Here is a 26,538-nt window from a genome sequence, read left to right on the forward strand (position 1 = left end):
AATATTTCACTTTTAGCACTGCCAATGTTGCGCTATAATCGTATATGCAAGGTAGGCTACAACAAAAACCTAAACTAACCAAACCTAACCTGTCAAAGAAGCAACAAGTTATACTAAATATGTGTAAAATTGGCCTATGTCTCTATAGTGGGCGGGACATAAGTAACATTGACCAAACCAACAAAGTGATTATATGCATGTACAAATTATAGATAGTTCTGACGTATAGCAGGCATTCCGAATCTTCAACAAAACTGCAACATTTATGGGATCACAAAACAGCTGTTTACAATGACTTTGAAAACCAACGGCGTAACTTTATTGATATAGTAGGCGAGACCCAACAATTTGACTAGAATTGTGATACACACAAATCACAAATAAGAATATAAAAATGTGGTTATACAATATTTAATAGAATAGTCAATTACTTTGTCATCCATAACCGTAAAAATTCCCAAAGACTGCAACCATTTTATTTTCATTTATTGTCTTGTTTTTTTATCACCAACACGCATTTAGTTTATAATACATCAACAATTAACGTTTGGTACGACCGCAAACATAATTCCATCGACACATACTTATACTGTAACATTAATTTACATTGGAAATCGGCATTAGCACAAACACGTATACTGTACGGTCAGCCTCCGGGTGACAGATAATTACAGTGTTGCCGACGTATGGCCCCGGCTTGTAACTAAAGAAGGCTCTGTCACTGCCATCGTGATCTAAACCAGGCCGTAATGCAGGATGTGTGACGTCACTCGATGCTTTTCTATTTGAGTATACGGAGCTGAGTGAAATATATTACTTTAATGCGTGTCGGTGCTCAATTTTATTTAGTGTAATGTGTGTATAAGATACGTTCACTTCTTACTGTATAATATGTTGCAGAAATAATTACAAAACTGTGCTATTTTAATGTGAACGGAGTTTTACATGTTAACATAACCTGTTTGCATCAACATTTTAAGTTTGGAATGGAAGCTATTTTGAGATTTAATAAAGAAGAATTATTTATATTGTGATTTTAATTTAGCACATCTATCTTCCTTACTTGTAGGTAGAAAATTTACCACAGTCCCTCCTATGAAATAAGTGTAGGTATGTACGGTTGTGCGTTACGTCATCTGGTAGGTTAGATAAATAGAATTAAATACGACCCAGTATAGTAGGGAACAAATAAATAATACAATTAAATTGTTATTCAATGCAATGTGTGCATAGGTTCCGGCTAGTTCCATTTATTTGTTGCATAATGTGGCAGAAATAATTATAAAACTGTGTTATTTTTATGTGAAGAGAATTCACCATGTTAACATAACCTATTTGCGCCAACATTTTAAGTTGAGAACGAAAGCTATTTTGAGATTTAATAAAGAAGAATATATTTAGGATAAACTTCAGAACACGGTTATCTTCCTTACTTATAGGTAGAAAATTCACCACAGTCCCTCCTATGAAATATACATACGGTTATATTACTTAACTAGGGTTAAACGAGCGCTGAGATATAATTCCGGTAACTTCTGAACTGAAAACAGTTGAATTTATTCTTTGTGGAGATGCATTTCATCCTCTAAGCAAGGCATAATAAAAGCCTGTACTAACCGAACTAATTAGTATATGCAAGGTGTATGAATACGAAGGGAACTACCTCAGCGCTAGTTTAGTCCTGGTAACATATTAAACTAATCAGATCGGAGTACCGTATGAAACGAATAAATACAATTGAAGTGTAAACAAATTGCATTTACAAGCTATACGTAGCGTTATACTTAATTATTGTGCATAATTGCGAATATAGAAATAAGGCAAGTACTGATAGAGTAAACATAACCTATAATGTCAACACATCAAAATATGCGTGCGATGCAACTGAAAATTGTTGAAACGTGCTTAAATGAATGTGCAAGAATTTCGTAATGAAGCGAGCGTGCTTTATTTCAATTAATTACAATACTAGATACTGTAAAAGTAATGAAAACTATAAGGTATAATTTTTCATAATATACTATATGTATCTCGCTTTTAGTTCAAATTGTGTATATTATCAAACGTATTATTTATAATGTAGATTATTCACACATAAGAAGGGCGCAATAATTTAAATTTAATAAAACAAATACGGGAAACTAACAAAAATGGATTAGACAAGAGTAACATCAGTAACGCTGCACTTAGGCCTAATCATAATTTAGTTTACATCCCAGTCAATGTTTCACTTTCACGTGTATATTATTACAAATATTTACTGTTTATAACACCAAAAATTCACTTAACCACATAAGGGCGCAATATTTAATCGAAATAAAGGCAGGTATTACACATAGGAACTTTGCCTGCAACAAAGTAATTTCCACACCAAAAATAATAGTATACCTTACGTTGCAAGTGAATTGTGTCTCAAGTGTCTCACAGTCACTGTTTAAAATTTTACTGACGCGATTACACTGCATTTCAGAGAGATATATGTTATTTTTCATGTACTGCAACTAATTGATATGGTTGAAAGACCGCCCTTCGCGATCAGCTGTTAAGCAAGTCACGTGGTCTGCCTTACGGCCTGTATTAGATCGCGACGGCAGTGGCTCTGTCCATGTCGTTGCTTACGGTCCATGTACAACCTCTGTTATTTGTCTATGTGTACAACGGAAGGCGCGCGTATTTTTTAATGGCTGCCATATTTCGTCGAGGCACCACCCACAGCGCTGTACAAGCAAAATGGACACTGTAGCTCGTTGGTTGGTTTATCTCTTGTTACCGGTTTTTGGTTGCTAATTGCGATTTGTGTTACGACCGAGTACGACTTCGTGAAAGAAATAAATGTTTGGTGTAGTAGTAAAGTTAAATTTAATTGCATATGAGGGAGTAGTGTAGTTCGGTATGATTTTAAGGAAATTCTTGTGTCCTTTTTCTTTTATATAGTTAGGTGTATTGCATAATAAGCCTATCCAATATGTATGTGTTTATATATGTTTAGTGTGTTTACTTAAAACAATTTATGTTCTGCTGACTAATGTCATTATGGTTGCCTGAGAGTTAAAGTGGAGGGAAAGATCAAAAGTCACTGCTTGCAATAAAGGAGCGAAAGTAGTTGCAGCCAAAATGAATGCCGATTTCTTACGCTACCGAGGCCTTCTGGCAGCAGCTGTAGGAGCTGGAGTTGTTCTGGGTGCTGCGGGTATTTTCTTGTACCACCAATTATATGCAGAGAAGCGTCGAATGCTGCTCCAAAGGGATTTAGCTCGGTTGGACATGACAGTTGCAGAAATGAGAAGTGAGTTGGACGCTCTCCGACGGGTAAATCGTGGCAGAAGACCTGTACTTCGGAAAGTCAACAGCAAGAATGTGTCCACTACAGAGAGTGAAATTGACACTGACATCGACATGTACTCGGCTGTTGGTACAGACGATGATGATGAATTTTTTGACTTCTCAGACGAAGATGATATGTAAGTTGACACATTTCAAATACAATTGATTGTGTACCACGTCTTTATTAAGTTCTTAGCATGGACATTAAGGTGCCTGGATACATTACCATTATTATTGGTTTTTATTTGTTTATTTAACGACGTATTACCTAATGGGTTATCTAGCGTCTATGGAATTGATGTTAGCAAGATGGTATTTGGCGAGATGAGGCCGAGGATTCGCTATAGATTACCTGACATTCGCCTTATGTTTGGGGAAAACCTGTGAAAGAACCCCAACCAGGTAATTAGCCGAAGCGGGAATCGAACCCACGCCTGAGGCAACTCCGGATCAGTAGGCAAACGCGCTACCGCCTGAGCTACGTCGGCGGCTCGTTAACGTTATTAAGTATAAGTTGCAAGGTACAACCTTAATAGGCCTATGTTATTGAATCTTAAAATTATTGTATCTTCTACAATAAATTATTTATTGTGATAGAATGTAAAAGAATGTAAAATTTTCTCCACGTAACTTACTATCCTCAAAATTGAGGTTGGATAACTCTTTATAATAGCGTTACCAAAAGAAGGTGGATAGCAAGGAACTGCCCCACCCATCAAAGACTACGGGATAGCGTGGGAGAGAGGGGTTTGGATCGGTTAGTGACTTTCTTAGACAATTGTGAGTATAGCCTAGGCTATATAATTAACCTAACCTAACCTGTCACTGATTCGACCGTACGAAAGCTCGCATTTTTTCTGTGCTCTGTAAGGAAGGTAATGCGATGTAAGTGCTGCCCCTCCTTGCCGCCTACCCCTTCCACCACGATGGAGCGATTCCACCTGCCTGCACCTCTTCACCAGCTGCCACTTTCCACCCTTATTTCTTTTGTTTTCGATACATATGACTCGACTGAAGGACTTGATTATTTACAGTATGTAAATACATTTTTGTACCTTAGTGTGATAACGCAAATGAAGGCTAAAGAAATACCGGAGATTGTGTGTCCCATAATAAAAAGAAAAATGAGTGACAGTGATTGTTAATCATATTGTAGGCCTACATTGCTGTTTCTATAGTTATTGGTAGTAAAAGTGATGATTGTAATGTGTAATGAGAATGTTCTCGATTTTGTTGGAATGTTTTCATACACTTATAACGTGGTTGGGCAAATAATTGTGATTTAGGCCTACCTTAGAACTTTCATATTTTTCAGCGTTATGCGAAATTTTGGATTTCTTCACCCATCTTAGATGCAGAAATAGGCTATTTCGATGTCTACCGCTGTGTAACTTATATCGGCACCATCATTAGGGGAGACAAGGAAAAAGAGACCTGGCCTACCTTTTAGATCTGTTATTATTGCAACCCTTGATAACAGATTCAGCAGGTTGGTTTCTACTCCTTCCCAAGGACTATTTTCAGTCCTTTGTAACGGATCAAATGGGTAGGTATCCCCTTCCTTGCCATCTGTAATGATGGAACAATTACATAGCAGGGTCATGCTATGTCAATCAACAAACAGTTTGACTGATCTTATTTTTTTATGAATTGTGAGATGCTTAATGGTCATATTATAATGCAAATATACCAAGTTTTAGAAGTCTTGTATGCATTATATGAAGTATTAGAGCTATGTAAATTTTTTTCTTTATTTAAAAACAACTAGATTTAATTAATTTGGTGATATACTCCAATTGCAATAGAAATATCTATTAATTTGAGAAAAATTCGTTCTGGCACCAGGTATTTTTTTCAAATTAATAGATATTTACAGTATAGCTACTTATAGCCATTGATTAACTTATTTATTCAATGAGGATGGCGAGACCACATATAAGAATATATATGTATATATCAATGAGATAGAAAATTGGGAATGGCCTCATTTTAAATCTCTTGTAATAAACTTTCATTTAATTTGCAAAACAATGGAGAACATGGTAAGTTTTACAGCTCTCCTTCAAAACGAAATTACAGTAATTAGCACCACAATGTAGGCCTACATACGGTAACCAACTGAAGTCTATTTGTCAATATTATTATTATAGACTGAACATCTTTATTGACCCCACTCATGTTTCCAACCCCATCATAAGCCTATCTTCCAGATTTGTCAATGGTAGTTGTAGTCTAATGACAGCACCACAAATGAGTGATGCTATGACTTCACAAATGTTAAAGCAGTTTGATAAAATTACACAAAATAAGGTTGGGATAGACTACCCTATTCAAATCACCGTGTCTCCAATTTCAAACGTATTTTTATCCTTTTTACTGTGTAAATTAGTTTCTCTCAAAACTATACCTCGGAAAATTATTGGGGGTGGGGGAGATCTTTTTGTCCCTGAACATCTTTATTGACCCCACTCATGTTTCCAACCCCATCATAAGCCTATCTTCCAAGATTTGCCAATGGTAGTTGTAGTCTAATGACAGCACCACAAATGAGTGATGCTTTGATTTCACAAATGGTTAAAGCAGTTTGATAAAATTGCACACAATAAGGTTGGGATGCACTACCCTATTCAAATCACCGTGTCTCCAATTTCAAACGTATTTTTATCCTTTTTACTGTGTAAATTAGTTTCTCTCAAAACTATATCTCGGAAAATTATGGGGGGGGGGGGGGAAGTCTTTTTGTCCCTCACAGCTGTGATGCCCATGTAAGTATGTAACAAAGGCAATGAAAGAAATATGAAATAAGTTTCATGGTGAAATCTGCGAAGTAATTACAATAAACGAAAGAGTTATATGCAGTAATAATTCATAAAATGCATTTGGGACTGGTACTGTGCTCCAACCACGAGAAAGTCTTTGCAGAATGAAACGGTGCGGGGTAATGCTGTGAATGAATGTTGTCATAAGGTCACACACGTGGGTACTCGTATCTCTAATGGCTCGCTCTCACAGCACAAACAATAACATTGTTACACACATATTTATACTACCCTAGTTACAAAATTAGATCACTGTTAATCTCCTGGTCTTTTAATCCCTCCATATAGGAAATAACATATGCAGGAGAGCGCATGGTTTTTGAACTGATGTTATAACGATAATATTATCTATCTACTTCGCTCCAATAGATGACTCAATACTAAGCACATTGCTTTCACGGTTGATCTGGATGGAGAACAGTATGTGGATTTAGCTCTCTTCTATAGCAATTTTACTTTTTAAGGACTGACTGCTAATTATAAAGTAGTTCATAATTTTATATTCTACCACAAAGAGTATAACACGCTCAAAAAAGATACATAAATAATTTCGCCATTAATATTGATTAAAAGGATAGAGGTCACTTAGTTTTTTTTTTTCTGTATGATAGCTCCAAGGTAACGTACAGTAGCAAGTTAATGGCTTGTGAAGAGGTTCAGGCCATAAAGAAGAAATTATCACACTTATGTCTTGATAATACATAGGCCTATATATTTTTTTATTAAATCCAGACTTTTTTCTTCACTTGATACCACTTAGTCTTGTTTCTTTGCGACTTCACTATTCTTTTGCTCATATAGTACAAAAATAAGTAATAATGAGTGTTATTATTATTATTATTATTATTATTATTAATATTATTAATAATACATCATCTAATATGGCCATAGAATAGCATTGAAGTGTTTAAAGATTCTATCTGTATTTAGTTAAAACCAGTGCTTTTCTTCTGGAGAAAAAGGTGGCGGAACTCTGTGTAGAATATATTATAACCTATGGGGAAATTATTATTGTTCATTGCACGGGAAATTTGTCGTTTTTAAACTCCTTTTCTTCCAACTTTAAGATTTTAAATGCTTAAGCAGAGTTCAAAGAAAAATCATGTTAACATAATTTATTAACACATTTCTCGGTTCTGTGATGAAAAAAAAAAAAAAAAAAAAATTGCTGGAATGCAGAAAAAAGGCACTGGTTAAAACTACTAATTCGGAAAAGTGATGTGGTAATATTAATGATATTTCATTTAAAACATTTAGTAATTTCTCTAAGAATGATTTCTTTCTAAAGACAGGTGCCAACTTAAATACATATTTTATACATCTTGATTACACAACTTTTAACACTATATCACTTCGGAATATGTATTATATATATCTTTCTCGTGTTAAATTTTACCGTACCTTGTTAACATGAGAAAGGCCTACATATTCCGAAATACGTATTTTAATTGCCTGTATTCTTATGAAAGAACTAATTTGTACCTTTCGAAATGCTTATCACAGATATTTCTCTAGATGTCTGAATGGGAAAAACGTAATACGGCGAACGCTAAGCTCCGCCCACGACCCCTTTCCCCTACAAGCTCACCACACACTCTACGTGATAGGCTAGTGTTGTGTCGAATGCACATTTCATGTGGGTGGGGATAACTTCCCCTACTGGCGTTCGCTGTATTACGTTTTTGCCGTCTGAATATTCAGTCAATATTTTGTAGGATGTTTATTTTAGTTTCATTTCCCGAAAGAACTGTAGGCCTAATCATAACAGTTATTTACCAGTATCTCCAACACTTTTCCCATAAGACTGAATTTATTTAAAGAAAATTATGGTCGCAGAATTAAAATTATCAACTGAAGAAAACAATTCTTGATATTTACCAACACTTGCTACAAATTTATCGCTCAACAATATAAAGCCTATGACTTGTTTTAGTCTTTTACTTTTAAAGCTTTGTGAGCTTTAAATTTACTTTCTTCTCGTTTAGTTGAAAATATTCAGCTCGTTTGAATAATATTCCAACTCTTGAATTCTCTCTGTCTCTTTAATTATTCTGGCTCTGGCCATGATATTACATAATTGAAATGTAGTTGTTTAGTAAATTTTTTTTCATGTGAAAACTCATAACCAAAGTCTGTGAAAATGAACGAATATAGATTCCTTCGTGAATTGATGAACTGAAAAATTTATTTACTGATGGATTAATGGGTGGATAGATTGATTTACAGATTAATAGATTGATTGCTGGATTGTTTTGATGGAATGATGACTAGATTGACGTATTTTAGGATTGATTTATTGATTGACAGATTGATTAATCAATCAATTGAATGATTGAGTTTGATTAATTAATTGTTATTAATTAATGATTGATTGATTTCTGAGTGAATAAGTTAATTGAGTCATATGTATTGATTGAAAAGTGAGATTGATTCCTGGGGGGATTGATTGACTAATGGAAGATTAATTAATGAATTGACTGGTTTGTGGATTTGGTGATTGAATAGACTTACATATAGATCGCTGTAGTATATGATTGATTGACGAGTTGATGTACGGATGTTTGACTGATTGATTGATACATTGATATGGATGGAATAATTAATTATGGCTGGGTAGATAATTTGATTTAAGATTGATTGAAGAATTGTTTGATTAATGGATTGAAATAGATTAATTGAATGTCGGATTGGTTGATCAGCTTACACGTAGAAGAATTAATTTACGGATAATTTATAGTGAATCTATAGATTGATTCATAGGTAGTCCAAAGGGTGAATAGTCTGAATAATGAACTGATTCTTTTAATTTTAAGGTGATGAAATAATGAAGTGATTCATTGAAGAATTGGTTGATTAATGGATGAAAGGACGTGTTGATTTATGGAAAAATGCACATTTTGATGAATTCATTAGCCTACTTAATGCAGGTGTGTCAAACTCATGTGGGCAGTGGGCCACTTCGTGTATTACCAAACCTCCTGCAGGCCACACATGATCTATAGACCTTGCAATTGCTAAACCTATCAGTATTTTTTTAATTGGCTGAGTTCTTGCTTGTTGCCGATTCATATTTATAGCTGATAATCATTAACAACTGTTCTAGTGAAATGTAAAAGTATGTTAAAATAATACAATATAGGCCTAATATAATGAATATATTATGAAAAGAAAGTTTAATCGAGGATATATATTTCAATTTACAAAATAAATTAGCAAATATTACAAAAGTCTTTCACCAGAAACACAAAGCAATGAAAAGTAAGTTTAATTGAGATTATATATTTCAATTTACAAAAGAACAAAACATAGAAGAAAAGTTATAAAACACAATATTTCACCAGGAACACAACCAACCAATTGAAAATATTTTATGACTTTTTGCGAGACAGTTGGCACTGCTTGTTTGCAACCAGTTTCACAAATTTTGGGGTGTGAGATTCTGAAGAGACAACCTTCATTATGGAAGAAAGATTGGCATCTGTTAGCCTTGATCTGTGAGCTGTTTTGTTAGCTTTCATGCGTGAAAACTGTTGTTCACATGAATATGTGCATCTAAGGTAACACAGAATTTCTGCTGCAAACTTTCTCATCTGTGGATAACCATCATAGCACTACAGTCCAAAGTGGACCTTGGCTTCTCTCACAACAGCTCTCCACTTCACTCTGTCCCCAGCCACAGACCTCCAATTCCTCGCTCCTCAGGTTTGTAACGTCTTTCAATACGCCATTCATCCATCTCTTCATCGGTCTTCCTCTCTTTTTTTCTCCCTCCATTCTTGCGTTCATTACCATCTTAGGAAGCCTTCCTCATCCATTCTCACTACATGTCCTAACCATCTCAGCCTAATAGATTTAATAAAGCCCACTATATCCTCACCTTCCAATAGCTGGTCAATCTCTTGATTGTTCTTTTTCTCCAGTCTCCTGTATTGTATACTGGACCGTAAATCCTACAGGCAATTTTTCTTTCAAAGATGAGAAGGCTATTCTCATCTTCCAGTTTCATTGTCCATGTTTCCTCTCCATAAGTAACTACTGTGCGAATCTCATCTGTGGATACTTTTCTCTAAATATAAGTAAATTTCTGGGAATCCAGCTTCTCGGTTAAATTATTTTGTAGATCAATTAATTCCATTTGTAACGAAGTAGTGCACCATTGCTGACATTATAAGAAAAGGAACCAGTGAGTAGAGGTAAGTCGTCCTCGTACACCTTGAGGTGTTTAAAGTGATGCTCAAATTCTTCCTTGATATTTTGTATTTTCTCATAGTATTTTGAAAAACTATAATTTTGAATTTTGAACACTTCACATATAGGAAAGTAAGCAGGTTACCGTTTTTTAAATGATTTTTCCACAAGATTAACTTTCTTCTAAAATTAGTCAGTGTGTCGAACATGTGAGTTATAAATTGGTTTCTGCCTTGTAGTTTGATGTTCAGATCATTTAAGTGCCCTGTTATATCTACTAGGCAGGCCAGATCTTATACTCATGACAGATCCTTAAAAAGAAATAAATCCTCACCTTTCATTTCCAGGAACAGTATTATTTCTTCCAAAAATAAATAAAACCTCTTCAGTATGCTGTGGCAAGACCTTCAGCTAACCTCCATGTAGTATGGTAGCCCTTCAGATTCACTGTCCACATCCTGAAGGAGTTCAGTGAAATGGCAATGGTAAAATCCTCAGGATCAAATGAACTTCACAGTTTTGCACAGTCTTGAGCACATCGTCCATTTTCAGCACTTTGGAATAAAGACACTGCTGATGAATAATGCATTGAAAAGTTTGCAGTTTTGGTTTTCCTGGATATAGTGAGGATCACGTAAGTTCAGTTCCCAAACAGCAAATATTTCCGCCTTGTCAGTGTTGCCAACTGTTACCAGATAACACCACATGTAGTAAAATCACGATCCTATGTACTGAATGACTTCTTTACTCACCGTACTTTACCTTAATGTTGGAAGGTTATTCTAAATAGTTTCAATAATAATGAGAAATGTATTGCTATGTTCTATTCTTTTATTCCTTTACATTATTATTAGTATTAGCATTAATAGGTTACTACACGTAAATATACAACAAAGCATAGTATATAATATTCAAGAATCAAATCTGTTCCAAGACCAATTAAATTATTGTCACTTCACTTCAAAGATTCCAGCGTACATATACTGTACTTCCTAAAGGTAGATAAATTAATAACCAATTGACTTTTGGTTGGAATTCGAATGAACTTCTGATTATCTTTTGAAATTAGTAAGGAAATGGATAATACAACTAGGCTAAAACTGAAATAATAATAAATCAACTTACAAAAATAATTTTGGTCCTTAAAAGCCATAAGTAATTTCACTTCTAGATACCTTTTTAAAGATTTCATTTGTTTGTAAATTGCTTAATAATGCTACACTTACACTTATTATTTCTGCAACTCCACGTCTGTCATTGAAAAAATGTATGATACATAACTGTGAAGTCTCTTTTTGGCTCTTGTGTCCTAAATTTAAATAAGAAAAAACAAATGATTCAAGAAATGTGAGCTGGTGAAAATTAAATACTCAATAAAATAATTACTACCAAAAGAATATTTTATTAATTCTATACAAAAGATGGATTACACAGAACAGATGGCCAGAAATCATAGATTTATACACAACATACAGCATGAAACGATCGTCAAAAAATGCTTTTTGTACACAATAACATCTTTCAAACGAAGTGAAATAGCAAATAAGTTCAATAAATATTATGCTAATAAGTAATAACTATAATTAATAATTATCTACAAGCTGTAAAAGGGAATAAAATAGTATATTGTTGAAATTAGGGGGTTATGGTTTATTACGTGTATTTATAATTTTAATTACTTTTTCTACATTTAATTATATTTTAATTTCCATTAGATTAGTTGGTGGTGTGGTTGTTAGTTTTATCTGTGTACGTCAGACTATTAAGGAAAAACTGAAAGAAATATTAAATCTACAATCTACTTTATATAACAATATTTAATCAAGAACTGAATATTACTATTAATTTAATAACATAAGACCCAAAACATCTCCAAGTCCAGACAATACACATGCTGATTTTCTTAAACATGTTGGCAAACAAGCAAACTCACTACTTTTATCTTGCAATCTCATCTAAAATACAATATCTGTCTGGAGAAAATCTATCATAACATAAATTTTGAAAAGCAATTATTCAACTAATATCTTTTCGAGTTATCGACAGATACCACTTACTAGTATGATAGCCAAAATTATGGAAGAGATGATTTCATAGATTGAATTGGTTCCTGGAATCTAGTAACTAACTTTCATTTTATTGGGTTGACTTTAGAGAATTGCATTCAACAAATGGACAGATTTTAAATTTTAGTCAAGATATTAAAGATATTTTAAACAGAAAACAAAACAACTTAACAATTTTAATTTATTTTCAAGGATCATATGGCTCTGTAGATATAAATCACTTAAGAAATTGCAAACTTAGGGTGTCCATGATAAAGTGTTACACTGGGTCAGTGACTTGATTATTTGATTCATTGTCACAAATATGTAAATAGAGACAGATTCATCTGGGCTTCCCACATTGTTGTTTTCAGGAATACATTTTCCAATATTAATGTCGATGGTCTAACTAAAGAAATAGATCTTATGATAATCTCATCATTTGCAGATAATATGGTTGTCTAGAACAAAAAATCACAGTCCACAAATATTAATAAACTGAGCCAAAATCCCAACAGACTTTTTGACTCTACTTGGAGAACTCAAACTTGCTCAATTAAGGGAAACTTTACTAATAAAACACAATCCCAAGTTATTTCAAAATGAATAGTATATAAGTTAACTTTAACAGATGATGTTAAGAAATGTGATACTTCTCCAGACATTTTAAAAATCATTAGAAACGATAAATGATCTGGTCAGTGAGTGACTACATACAGTATTTTTTTATAGATTGATCCTGTTTACCAAGCCATAGATGTAGTGGTGTTGTAGTACAATACCAGTATATTCCCTTTTACAGGGAATTATATTCAAACACTTGTTTGCCCCATTTTAACCGTGACAACGCTTTTTAGTTTTTTAAACATTCTGGTTATTGTATTGTGTTTGTGTTTAGTGAAAGATTTTAGATAAGGGCGCAAATAGCCATAGTAGCTGCCGCGCCCTTTTTAAATGCCACTAACTAACTAACTAACTAACTAACTTCAGACACTGACTAATTTTGATAGTGAAAATTTAGATACACTTTTAAGCTTACAAAATCTCCAGTATCGACTTCATAAATCTGAGAAGGCTGTCATACTATCAGATTCAAAATCAGATATTCTTGCTGCAGTATTGGACGTAACAGCATGAAATCTCAATATTTTACAGTGTTTTAATATTTTAAGCAAAATGGTCGAATTACATCGACGACTGGTACTTCCGTGGATCCATGAACTTTATGGAGTGGGAGGTAATGAGGTAGCTGAAAGGTAGCAAAATTACTGTAAGGTTATCTATACCTGCATCTTACCACACTGTTAAAAGAATAACAAGATCAGAACATGACAATGTGGTAACAAAAATCGGAATGATTCTAAAGCAAATGAAAAAATTGCAATAGGCCATCCGGCATCCGCTCCACGATGGAGGAAAATCCTCAGAAGAAACCAACTAATCAGACCAAATGGATCCAAACTACCCTCGAGTGCAGCTCTGAATTTGCAGGCCAACAAGTCTACCGACTAAGCTACATTGGTGGCTCCACTAAAAATATGAAGTACATGGCACTCAGATTATTAAATTGACAAACCTAAACAATTATTCATCAGTTAAGCTATAAAATATAATACATAGCAAGCAAGTTAATTCAATTTAAAAGTATAAACAATTCAATCAGTTGAAATATACAGAAACTGATAATAAATATCATGCAAATTACTTCACATTACAAGCATAAACAATTCATCACTTGTGGTATACAGCCTACTATTTAATTTACAGCACATACAATTCATCAGTTAAGCTATAGGCCTACAGTCTACTATTCAATTTACAGCATATATAATTCATCAATTAAGCGAAACAAAAATATAGTACAATACATAGTAAAAATAATACACCTAATTTAATAACTGAACTTCTATGAAAATCTACAGTGGCAGTACTCATATTATCACAGGCCATGATTGTCTCAAATATTTACAAAGAACTGATATTTCAGAATCTCCCCATGCCATTTCTGAAACCTCAATGAAGATATGGATCATTGTCTTGACTGTTTAACTTTACACAGCTTTCAATCATCTGGTTAAATATTGGAGTGCAAGATAACAAATGACATCAACTGCTGAACACTTGGTATCAATCAACCAACTTCATTACATTAAAGGGGAAAAAAAACTGAAAGAATTAATTGTATATAGACACAACACATAAGACAAGGCTGCTTCAGAACAGTAATTGGCAAGGCTCTGTTGTTTTAGGATTCTTATGTAGATTCAATTTCACCTGAAAGAAAAAAGTAGCATCTATAAGTATGCCTAATTATGAGAAATAAGAGAAACGGTTGCAATAGTAGTAGTAGTAGTAGTAGTAGTAATGATAATAATAATAATGACTGTAAAGTATGGAAATTAATATTGCAATGTAATATCAAAAGGTGATTTCACACCATCAACTCTTATCATTTAGTACAACAAATCTATTATATTCAGTTGCAATCACCAGTAGCTGTTCTTTCCTCCATTTTGTTGTTGGCTGATTTTTCACAAGTCTGCTATGATATGCAGCACTATCCATGACAATAACGCATTGCCCTAATGTTCTCAGGTCAACAACTGTGTTTGCACCCACTTCTCAACTACAGGGCTATTCATAGCACTATGGTAGTCCTGACTTTTCTTTCAATTGCATGAAAAAATTAAATCAGCACCTGCAATAAAAATTATACCTGGGCATATAATTACGTCACATGAATTCACAGCATTTAAATAAAGAAAATAAAACATAACATGACATGAGATCCTCTTTGGTGAAAGGCTTTCCCACGTTTTTATTTAGTCACCAATTTTTATATTTTTGTACCCTGATTTAAAAAATTACTCTTGCCAAATTTATGTAAAATATAAATCAATATAACTTACCGAGTATAAATCCACCTTTCGTTCCGGCATCTAATCTTCCACCCTCATTTGTTGGTCTATGAATAACACCATTCATGTCACTGGAAACTTCACCTGGTTTATTTCATGAATAAGTGGGTGATCCTACTTAAAAAACAGAGAGAGAAAAGCAATTCACATTGACACTCTAAGAGACACAAAAATTTTAAAGACAGGAAAACCGTTCAAGAATTTTATAACTAACCTCTAGTTATAATATGAAACTATTAATTGCAAAACATGTTGTTCCCACCTGAATTCATTACTAGTAGCCTATATTAATTGCAATTTCATATTCCACATAAGTGTTAACCTATTTGTTAGTAAAAAATTCAATCACTCAATGTCTCACAATACATTGAAATTTACCATTCATAAAAATCCAAGTCTCATCCAAGAATACTACGGGTTTAGGGTTCTCACGCTCCACATTTCGTATATATTCTCTTAAAAACGAATAACATCACTTTCTCATACATGTGTATAAGGATCCCCTTTGCTCCATAGAAATTTCATCTCTTTCAAAATTTTTTTCACCGATGATAAATAAATATGTTTCATAATAATCATTCATATGTTCCAGAACTTTTGCTGCTGTTAGTACTTCCCCTGTAACAGTAAATGAAAATTATGCCATATTTTTATACATAGGCCTGTGACTAATATCAGAATTACATTGCATAAATCAACACAATAATTCCTGTAACTTCCCTACCTTTATGTAACTTGTCATAAATAAATCTCGCAATTGCATCTTTCGTAAAATCATCAGGATCAGTCACTGGATGTTTACGTAGTCTATGTTTTCCTGGTGTCACGAGTGGGGTCCCCTTGTGTGAATTTATCACTTTCGTGGCTGTAGTAAAGCCAAGCTGTAATAACAAACAATAACATAACACTTCTAAAAATTGTTATATCATAAAATTCATGCATGATACCAACATTTGCAGCTATATGAATAGAAAATGATCAACATGTTAGGTTGGGTCTATGATAGGTTTAAGTAGGCTAATATTTAGGTAATTCTCCAGAAAAGCTACACCAAAGAAGGCATAATTTTATTTTGTTTCATTGATTTCTGTGATATTTACATAGTGATGAACACGTGGTTTTAGTGCACAGCCACAAATACTTTCAGCACAAAAATCCTTTGACACTTACCTGTATATTCTAATGCATTGTTGTAGTCCCTCCCTCAAACTTGTTACTAATTACCAATATAACATGCGAGAGGTCCAGGACGAAGAGAAATGGTTAGTTTCCCAGTAGTGCGTCCTCGTCCTCTCGAGTGTTATATCTTAACAAGTACTTTGGGTGGGGTAGCTTTTCTGAAGAAACACCATATTTAATATTACTTAGACCAGTCATGAATAAATTATTCAGCCAGAGTCAACGTTCCTATGCTTTATAGAATATGTTATATAGTTATTAGCCTATATAAAACTGAATTATTTTTAAGCACCATAACAGGCCAACATTCATGTAATATTTGCTGCAATATCAAGTTAATAATTACAATATGACTTGTATTTTCTTCGGCCGATGTGGCATGTAAATTGTGATCTGAACGGTTAATTTAATACCAAAAGAGAAAACTGGAAATTTACTTCCGTGCTGTTTGATTATTTGTTCGTCTAATTTGTAAATGTATTTAAGCTATCACCTACTGCAGTATTACAGTATCTTAAATGTATTTAGTTTGGCAATATGAAAATCACTGACTTGATTAAAGATCTAGGCCTAACCTAAAAATTTGTTTTGTTTGACCACAATCATGAAATTATTAGTGCAAACTCCTAAAACTGAATACCACTTTGAAATGTATGCTTAAGAATACTTACTCCTAATAATTTTCCTATTCTGGTTGTAATTGCTGTCTCCGTTAGCATAATTCCTTCTTCATTATCTTCTTTCTTCAACTCATTATACACGTGAACTACAGATTTCTGAAGCGTACTCTGAATGTCACACATTTTCTTCCTTGGAGGAGTCACTGCAACACTATTTCATTTTTTTGACATAGTAATAAAAATCTAAACACGAAAGAAATTCATTAAAATTTGAAATAATATTTCTATCCATTACCCACGTGCATTATCACGCCCAAGTATATTATATTTATTCGTACTTATCTGACTATTCTTGAATTATAACCACAACGCAACACATAAAATAACTATTATGTATTAATATTAATACTAATATTAATTAATTACTAATAAGTTCGAATTTCACTATCTTCCAGTAACCGGCTGAGAAATCTAGTACAATTTTAATTTCATGGAACTCCAGTACCGGCAAATATTGTCGATATTTGCCTCAGCTGCCAACATACCAGTTACAAAATCACTACCATTTATAGTATTTGTCAGTATCGAAATTCGAAACGAAGTTGGCAAAAGAAAATTCAACCTTCAAACTAGAAAATCACCATAATCCACTAGCATTTGTAGTAATGGGGGAAAAATGGTTAGGTTTCACCCTTAGGGTATCAAGTTACCTGGTCTTCCCTATACTCGTCTTTCAGCTTTTTTTTTTTTCTAACATTGCTGCAAATCCTTTATCTCTGTTGATCATCATTGGAGCACCATCTATAGTCACAACGAGCCTTTGGAGGGGAAGTTTGTATTTTTGTTAAATTTTCACACAGCTCACAAATGTCTTCCCCAGTAGTAGTTCTAAAAACACTTCGTTTACACTAAAGTTTCGTTTAACCAAAGTTGATGGGACCAAGAATGATTCGTTTAGGCCTAAACGAAACTTTGGTTAAACCGGGAACATAGGTGTTTTACATAGTTTAGTATACTACCAGTTTTTGTTTTTGTCTTTTTTTGCATTGTCACAACAACACACTTTCTTTTTTCTGCCATAATCACATAAAAAACTGAAGTTACTAGATTTCTACAATGCAACAACTGAACTGGTTAAAGAACAAATCAGAACTGAAGGGCATGGATACGAGATACACACCTCACACTCATACCTTTTCTAATTTAAATTTAATTTTTAGCTGAATTTGAATAATGCACTGATACTGAAAGGACACGGAAACAAGATACGAATCTTACTTCCGCACTGTTTCTAATTTAAATTTATTTTAAACTGAATTACAACATTACACTAAATTTCACTGACTAATACTCCAAACATTTTCCAAATACAGTAAGTCGTCATAGTTAAGAGTATAAATCAAATGTGGCATCTGCAAAATTCTACAATCAAAGTTTTATTTTTTTTGCATTGTCGTGATTCGGTTAATCCGGAAATTCGTAAAATCGCAATTTGTGCCACATAAACATTGTCATTACTTTCGTCAAGTGCAATTGAAAAGTTTTGAAACGATGAAGATACTTCTTGTAGTTGTTCATGCAAGTCGTAGCTATTTCAGTTTTTCTTTGAGCCACTGTGTTTCTTGACACCGAAATTTCTTGGAACACTTTCACTTTTTCGGGACAGACATTTTCCATCGCTTTTGTCATACATTCTTTAACCACTTCACTAAAGGTTTGGAATGTTTTTCCAGTGAACAGCTGATTTCATAACTGACTTTCACTGCTGACTCACTACTTTTATTCATTTTTATAAATACACTTTGCTGACTTTGCAATTTATTTTTAATTTCCTTTAGTCTTTCTTCTCTTAATTTACCCTCAATGCAGGAAAAAGTTTCTTTATAAATCGTATCATAGTATCGTTTAACATACTTTTTGACAACAGTTACAGATGCATTTGCAAATAACACATGTAATTTTACCTTCCACCTCCATGCAAAAATAACTGAGCTTCCATCTTTCTTGGAATTTTCTCCCTTCATCAATAATCTTTCGTTTCCTGAATGGCTTGGAAAGCGATATCATGGCAGAATTATGTAATTATGAGTCAATATAAATCAAAATGTAAGGAGTTTATTAAATTGTTAGTTAGCTAGCTTTATTAAGTTATCACCCAATATGAAAGCAGCAATAGAACTGTATCTTAGTATGGGTAACAATGACTTATATAAGGCTATAGAAGAAACTAGAACTCTCTAGAATTTTCTCGATCGAGAATAGATGTCTCATCCGCCTCGATAGTAAATTTTAAATATTTCTGTCGTAAATAGTAAGGGTTGCTTCGGATTTGTTGAAGGATGTATTGATTGCAATATGGACCAATGGATGAAATGATTGATTTGTTGCTAGATTGATAAAGTGATTGAAATGTGGGTTGATTGATTAGTGAATGAATATATTAATGGACTGATAGATACTTTGATTAAGAAATACAGGATATTAATGGTTTTACTGTTACATGGGTAAATTGATTGATGTATCTATTGAGAGATATCAGATAAGTGGCAGTCATATCGACAATCATCGTAAGTAGCCTACTTCATTAGATCAACTGGAGCTTGCGTGGTAAAATACAAAATTAAATTGTGGTTTTATTTTTCCATGGAGGTGGGATGGACTGCAAAGTAACATGTAAAGCGCCATATGCAGCCTGCGGGCTGCCAGTTTGACTCACCTGACTTATGGATTAATGACATGGATGGATTTGTAGATAGATAAAAGGATTGATGTTTGCCATGTGGATTGTTTGAGAGAATTGATTGATTCATAGATTTATCCATAGATGGATTTATAACTTCTTGATTTGGCTAACATATTTTTGATTGATGGATGATTCATTGAAGATTCATTGATATATGGAATTAATGATCGAATGGATTGACTGATGGATTGCTGAACGGAATGATTTATCAGTTGATTGGTAGGAGGATTGATTGATGAATTAATGACATATATCAGTGGTTTTATTCATGGATGGTTGGACTAATTGATGAAATTATAGATTTGTTGAAGGATCTGTTGATTTATTGGTTGCAATACAGATCAGTGGATGAAATGATTGATTTGTTGGTAGATTAAGTGATTGAAATATGGATAATTAGTGAATGAATGTAGTAATGGACTGGTGGATACTTTGATTGATTGACTAATTAAAGAATACAGGATATTAATGGTTTTACTGTTATATGGGTGAATTGATTGATATATCTATTGACAGATTGAGGAATAGATTTATTTATTGATGAATTCATTGAGGATAGATTGATTAATGGATTGATTGATCAGTGGTACTATGGATTTATGAATTGGCTGTTGAATATATTGATGGATGATTAATTCATGGATGGATTTTAACGTTATAAGGAATTTATTAATAGATCGTTTGATTGATTAAAGGAGAGGTGGATTAACAGTTGAATTGCTTAATGGTTGGATAGATAGAGTGATGTATTCATGGAATGGCTGACTTATCGATTGATGGGCTGAATGGCATTCATTCGTGCATTGAGTGAGTGATCAACTGATGGACTGATTGATGGATTGCTTGATGGTTGAATAATTAAAAAGTGAACTGATAGATTGCTTCATTAATTGTTAGATTGAAAAGGTGATAGTTGATGGATGAATTGGTTGAAGGATGGATGGAATGATAGCTAGATGGGTTGATTGATGACCTGATTAATGGATTAAGTTATAGATTGAATGATAACTCTTGATTTAATTATGAATAGATTAATCAATGGATAGATGCATGCATTAAGAGATGGATGGAAAAAAATGGAAGTCTATTAAAATGTTTACTGGAACTACGTATGTTCTAGCTCAATTTTATCTCCATGTACCAGTACGTTGCATGCAGACTTGAAAAGACACAAGTTCATCCTCTTATGTAATAGTGTTCTTTCCACCTCAGAAATAGAAAGTTGGAACTATAACTGATTATACCTTTCTGCCTGAGTTGAATCTTCAAAGTGTACATAAGTATATTCAATGCACATGTATGCTTAGTGAATGGTTCCTTTGATTCTTACTGGATTTAATATTGAGTCAGAGCGGGTAGACGAGAAAGTGACGATACTTCCACTAGTCCAGCGGTTCGTCGCAGAGCGGCGCTCGCTCTGCTTTCTGTTCTCAGTCTCAGGAGCGCTATTCGAGTCAATGCAGATGTTTTTAAAATACCCACTAGATAAAAGTATATTATAGTTTATCACAATATTTTACTTATTTAAAAAGTGTAATACTACCACATTAACTACTCTTGAGTTATATCATATGCTCCTGAATCGTAAATACGAGTATAATAATCAACAGTAAACTGGAACATTCTGTCAGCTTCAGAGAGAAGAACGCAAAAAAAAGTACAGCTTCGCAAAACTGAACATTTTTGTGTTGTAAGTACATTTTGACACAAAATTATAGTTTTCGTTGTACAAGAAAGTATAATATAATATATCAAATGGGACATTATATTTTCACCAATACTTTTTTTACTTATTGTTAGGTTTCGTAACAAGCTGTTTTTTACGGTGACGTGAATATGTTAGGAGAAAATCCACAAACGATTAGGGAAAACGCGGAAATTCTACTTGATGCAAGTAAAGAGATAGGGTTGGAAGTAAATCCCGAAAAGACTTAGTATATGATTATGTCGCGTGATCAGAATATTGTACGAAATGGAACTATAAAAGTTGGAGATTTATCCTTCGAAGAGGTGGAAAAATTCAAATATCTTGGAGCAACAGTAACAAATATAAATGACAGTCAGGAGGAAATTAAACGCAGAATAAATATGGGAAATGCCTGTTATTATTCGGTTGAGAAACTTTTGTCATCTAGTCTTCTGTCAGAAAATCTGAAAGTTAGAATTTATAAAACAGTTATATTACCGGTTGTTCTGTATGGTTGTGAAACTTGGACTCTCACTTTGAGAGAGGAACAGAGATTAAGAGTGTTTGAGAATAAGGTTCTTAGGAAAATATTTGGGGCTAAGAGGGATGAAGTTACAGGAGAATGGAGAAAGTTACACAACAAAAAAGCTGCACGCATTGTATTCTTCACCTGACATAATTAGGGACATTAAATCCACACGTTTGAGATGGGCAGGACATGTAGCACGTATGGGTGAATCCACAAATGCATATAGAGTGTTAGTTGGGAGGCCAGCGGGAAAAAGACCTTTAGGGAGACCGAGACGTAGGTGGGAAGATAATATTAAAATGGATTTGAGGGAGGTGGTATATGATGGTAGAGACTGGATTAATCTTGCTTAGGATAGGGACCAATGGCGGGCTTATGTGAGGGCGGCAATGAACCTCCGGGTTCCTTAAAAGCCAGTAAGTAAGTAAGTACTTTTTTACTACTGCCAGAGCGGGTAGAAGACGTTACTTCCTCTAGTTCAGTGGATCGTAGCCGAGTGGCGCAAGCCCTGTTTTCAGTGCCCAGTTTCAGGATCGCTATTCAAGTGAATTCAAAAGGTTTTTAAAAATAACCCATTAGATAAGAATGTATTGTAAAGTACTTAGTCACAATATTTTACTTCTTTAAAAATGTAATATTACTATATTAACAAATTGTGAGTAATATAACACAACCCTGAATAGTAAATATAATAATTAACTGAAAAATGGAACATTGTGCCGGCTTCAGCCAAAAATACGCAAAAGAAAGTACAGCATCGCAAAACTGAAAATTTTTATGGCATTATAAAGTACGCATTGACATGAAATTATAGTTTTTATACACAAGAAAGAATGTAATATAATAAGGACACATTTCATTTTCACCAATAGTTTTTATCTACTATTTAGTCATTAGTTGCAGTTATATCTGGTTTATACGTAATTCAGGGGAACAAAAAATATTACGTGCAACTTACTCATAAATTAAGCTTCGATATTATATCTATGCTAATGTAAGTTTTGATCTTTTGAAATACATAAGTTATTTTGTGTTTTGTAAAATTAAAACAATTTGGTAGCACTGTATTAAGTAGTTGTATGCTACTTATTGGAGAATATTAAATTAACCACTTTTCCATGAGGTCTATTACTTTCTCATATGCTCGATTAGAAATATCTTATGATGTGGAAACGTAATAAACAATGTAATAAACTTGTGAACCAGATTAAGTTCTAGCCTAGATGCAAAGTAGAATTATACTGTACTTTTGTTACCGAAATAACTTTTACATTAATTACGACTAAAGTGCTATTATTAAAAATAAAATAAATAATAATTAAACATGCATATTTAATGAAGTAGAAGCTAGGTGCTTGGATTCAATTAGGAGTTCACAATTAGCACTTTAATACAGCACATTTTTTAACCGGCACATAGATTGAAAAATCTTCACATGTAGAAAGTCTATGGTTATCATCACAAGATAATCATTTTCTAATTCCAAAATATCGCTCTAGAGGATCCTAGTTAATTTTTTTCTGTCTAAATCTGCTATCCCACAAGAATTAATATATTTCGCTAGTGCTCTGAATTGTCACTCTAAATAATTCAAGGGTTCTTTCTTAGGCAAACGTGTTCTTTATATTGTCAATTACGTGTCATATATTTTCTAAAATCGTGTAATGCTAGAATCCTTTGTACAGGGCAGACGAGGGAGTCTTTGAGTTCAACGTATCTGCATGGTCGTTCATTCACCTTTGAATTCTTTTGTATTTTCACTTTCCTCGAACCCTTCACAGTTTATGACTCTAAAAAATGTATCGGTTTTGAAAAACTCACACTAAACAGCTGAAATGCTGGTCTGGAGTTCATTCACTGGAAGGAATTACGGTCAATGTAACTAGACATAATTTTGGGCATTCAGGTGTGGAGTAATGGCACATAAATGCATACAAGCGCATGATTAGCTAAGGTGTTCTTCTGATTTTCGGGTGTCACATCCAATTATTTTTACTCGGATATTTAACGATGCTGTATCAACTGCTGGATTATTTAGCGTCAATGGAATTGGTCATAGCCAGATGGTATTTGGTAAGGATACATTGTTATGAGAAAGGATTGATGTCCTCTTCGTTGGATATTTTCTCTTCTTTTGTTTTTTTAAGATATCGAGGCAAGTTTGGGAAAATATGTGTTATAGCATACGGTTTTGGTCGCCAGTTCTTGCGTGGAAGTCCTACCTCTTTACTGGCAATAATAAATTTATCGGCTCTTACAATCAAAAGTCGCCCTCGGTAGCGCTGTTGATATAGCTCTGGCTTTCAATGCTCGAGGTTGCGGGTTCGATCCCGGCCGAGATCGATGGCATTTAAGTGTGTTTAAATGCGACAGGCTCATGTCAGTAGATTTACTGGCGTGTAAAAAAACTCCTGTGGGACAAAATTCCGACACACCGGTGAAGCTGATATAACCTCTGCAGTTGCGAGCATCGTTAAATAAATCATAATTTTAAAAAATCACAATCAAAACCGCAGAAAAATGGATATCACAGATATAAGAATGAGCATACAGTTTTCTGTGTTCGTGCAATTGCTCTACACCACTTCTGAAAAATAGTCTAGTCTATGGATGGATAAAATAAAGTCTCTTCCTTACAGATTATAGAGTATCTATAATTGGATTTACATCAAGAACAAAACAATTAGGCTTATTACTACTCGCTCACATAAACGGCACAATAAAAATCACCCGAACACCACAAGAAATATCTTCTTAATTCCATAGCAGAACGAGTTCTACATGCTCTGTCCACAGTATTAAGAGGAAAACTGCAATCTTAGAACGATCACCACGCCAATGTTTCGCTCAGTTGCCGCGGCGACACTCGGGGGTTTAAAAGTCCCATTAGACCCTTGCCGAGTTACCACTCTTTCTATTCTAAGTGCTCTGATTGAGTGATATTTTATTTTTATAAAATAACTGTTAATGTTCAATTCTTGGAATGTTTTAGAGAAAAAAATTGTACATTAGCCTATAACCAAATGTTTTGGCTTGAGATATTCCCATGTTTCAGTCATCAACCATAGATATGAGATTAATTTGTTCATACGTGACATTTTCTGAGACAGAGAAAAAGATGCTGTTTTAATTCCTTCAGAATGGTGTCTTCTGTTCACCTTGGTGATGCCAGTGAAACTGAAACTGATCCAAAACTGGTAGAGCTGTTGGATGAAGTGGATCAACTACTTAAGGGAACAGTAGATGACAAAGAAGCAGCTTACAACTTACTGCTGGAACATGAAGATGAGGTATGTCAGGATATTCCTGCCATGACATATTGTATAAATAGATTACTATCATTACTATAATAAAACTATTTACAACTAATAATTTAAATTCATGGAATATAAATGACAGAAATAAAGGCAGATGAGAAATTAAGTGAAATACCCAAAAACTTACGCAAAACTGTAAGAAGAGAAATAAAAATAATAATAATAATAATAATAATAATAATAAAAGAGTAGTGATTACTTTACCCTTTGAAATATATTTATATTTTATAATTGTATATTTGAGAAGATGTAATTATTATTTATTTGATTGGGCATTATATTAAACTGCCATAAGAAGTACATTGGTCAAACACGTAGAAATTTCAAAATTAGGTTTAACGAATACGTATCTGATTTTAAGTACAATAGAAACAGTCCAAATTTGCTATATACTTAATTGAAGAAGGCCATGAACTTTGTAATATTAAAGACACATTACAAATAGTTAAAACCTTAAATAATAGCAACACAGTAAACACCGCTGAAGAATACTATATTGCGAAGGCTTATAATTAAGGAACTTATCTTTCAGATGAACAAATTACTAATATATCAAACCCTCTATACAATTTATATAAACTTATTACAACATCAAAAGTTCCATTTGATCCCACAAACATTATACCTCACCTCCTCCACAAAACAAATGACGTACGTCAAGATAACTGATAACAGACTGTAAACACTGAGCGACTGTCAGTACCATCATAACGCATACACAGCACAGAGCTCCTATTGACCTCCATATCACATAAATTTTTACAATAGTTTAAGCAACTATCACCAAACTATTAATATTAAAAAATTCCCTTTCTACATAATACCAAACTTATTGGCCTGTTTCTTACACAAATTATTTTCAGTTATAACAACTCAACTTATACTCGCACTGTGTGCTAACTTCTACAGGAAGATAATATATATTTGAATAATGTAATTTTAATGTCACATTCTTTTTCAGTAACAAATTCATTTTAATGTATCCATGTTTATATATGTTGGTTTTTTTTTTTAATATTTTAGTATGTAATTAACATGTGTTTACTCTATCAGTCATATCTGTATATGCACAATGCATTCATATTCATGTGTTATTAATTGTTACGTGTTCTGAAGATGGCAGCTTACACTGAAAATATTTAACACTGTGAAATAATGTTGTAAATATT

The 26,538-nt window shown here is 33.5% G+C and overlaps 1 protein-coding gene and 1 long non-coding RNA gene across 9 annotated transcripts in view; one reads left to right on the top strand and one right to left on the bottom strand.

The window, feature by feature from the left end:
• The first annotated feature begins 2,692 nt into the window (after positions 1–2,692).
• Positions 2,693–26,538, top strand: part of LOC138701603 (regulator of microtubule dynamics protein 1-like) — a 98,309-nt gene continuing 74,463 nt past the window's right edge. For all 6 annotated transcript variants that reach the window (XR_011332630.1, XR_011332629.1, XR_011332631.1 and 3 more), the window contains exons 1-2: positions 2,693–3,461; positions 25,192–25,342. Coding sequence is in view for 3 of the 6 variants with exons in the window: in XM_069828666.1 (XP_069684767.1) it covers positions 3,115–3,461; positions 25,192–25,342 (498 nt within the window). In the remaining 3 variants the exon portion in view is untranslated. The remainder of the gene's footprint in view (positions 3,462–25,191; positions 25,343–26,538) is intronic.
• Positions 14,112–18,445, bottom strand: LOC138701605 (uncharacterized). 3 transcript variants are annotated; one of them, XR_011332633.1, is made up of 5 exons: positions 17,145–18,445; positions 16,019–16,175; positions 15,286–15,912; positions 14,867–15,074; positions 14,112–14,650 (listed from the first exon to the last, which is right to left on the bottom strand). It is a non-coding gene; the product is annotated as an uncharacterized lncRNA (long non-coding RNA). The 3 variants fall into 3 exon arrangements; XR_011332634.1 differs by having other exon boundaries at positions 15,286–15,411; positions 15,673–15,912; positions 16,019–18,445; XR_011332632.1 differs by having other exon boundaries at positions 16,019–18,445.

The sequence above is a fragment of the Periplaneta americana genome, chromosome 6 (assembly GCF_040183065.1).
Source record: "Periplaneta americana isolate PAMFEO1 chromosome 6, P.americana_PAMFEO1_priV1, whole genome shotgun sequence".
Taxonomy (NCBI): Eukaryota; Metazoa; Arthropoda; class Insecta; order Blattodea; family Blattidae; genus Periplaneta; species Periplaneta americana.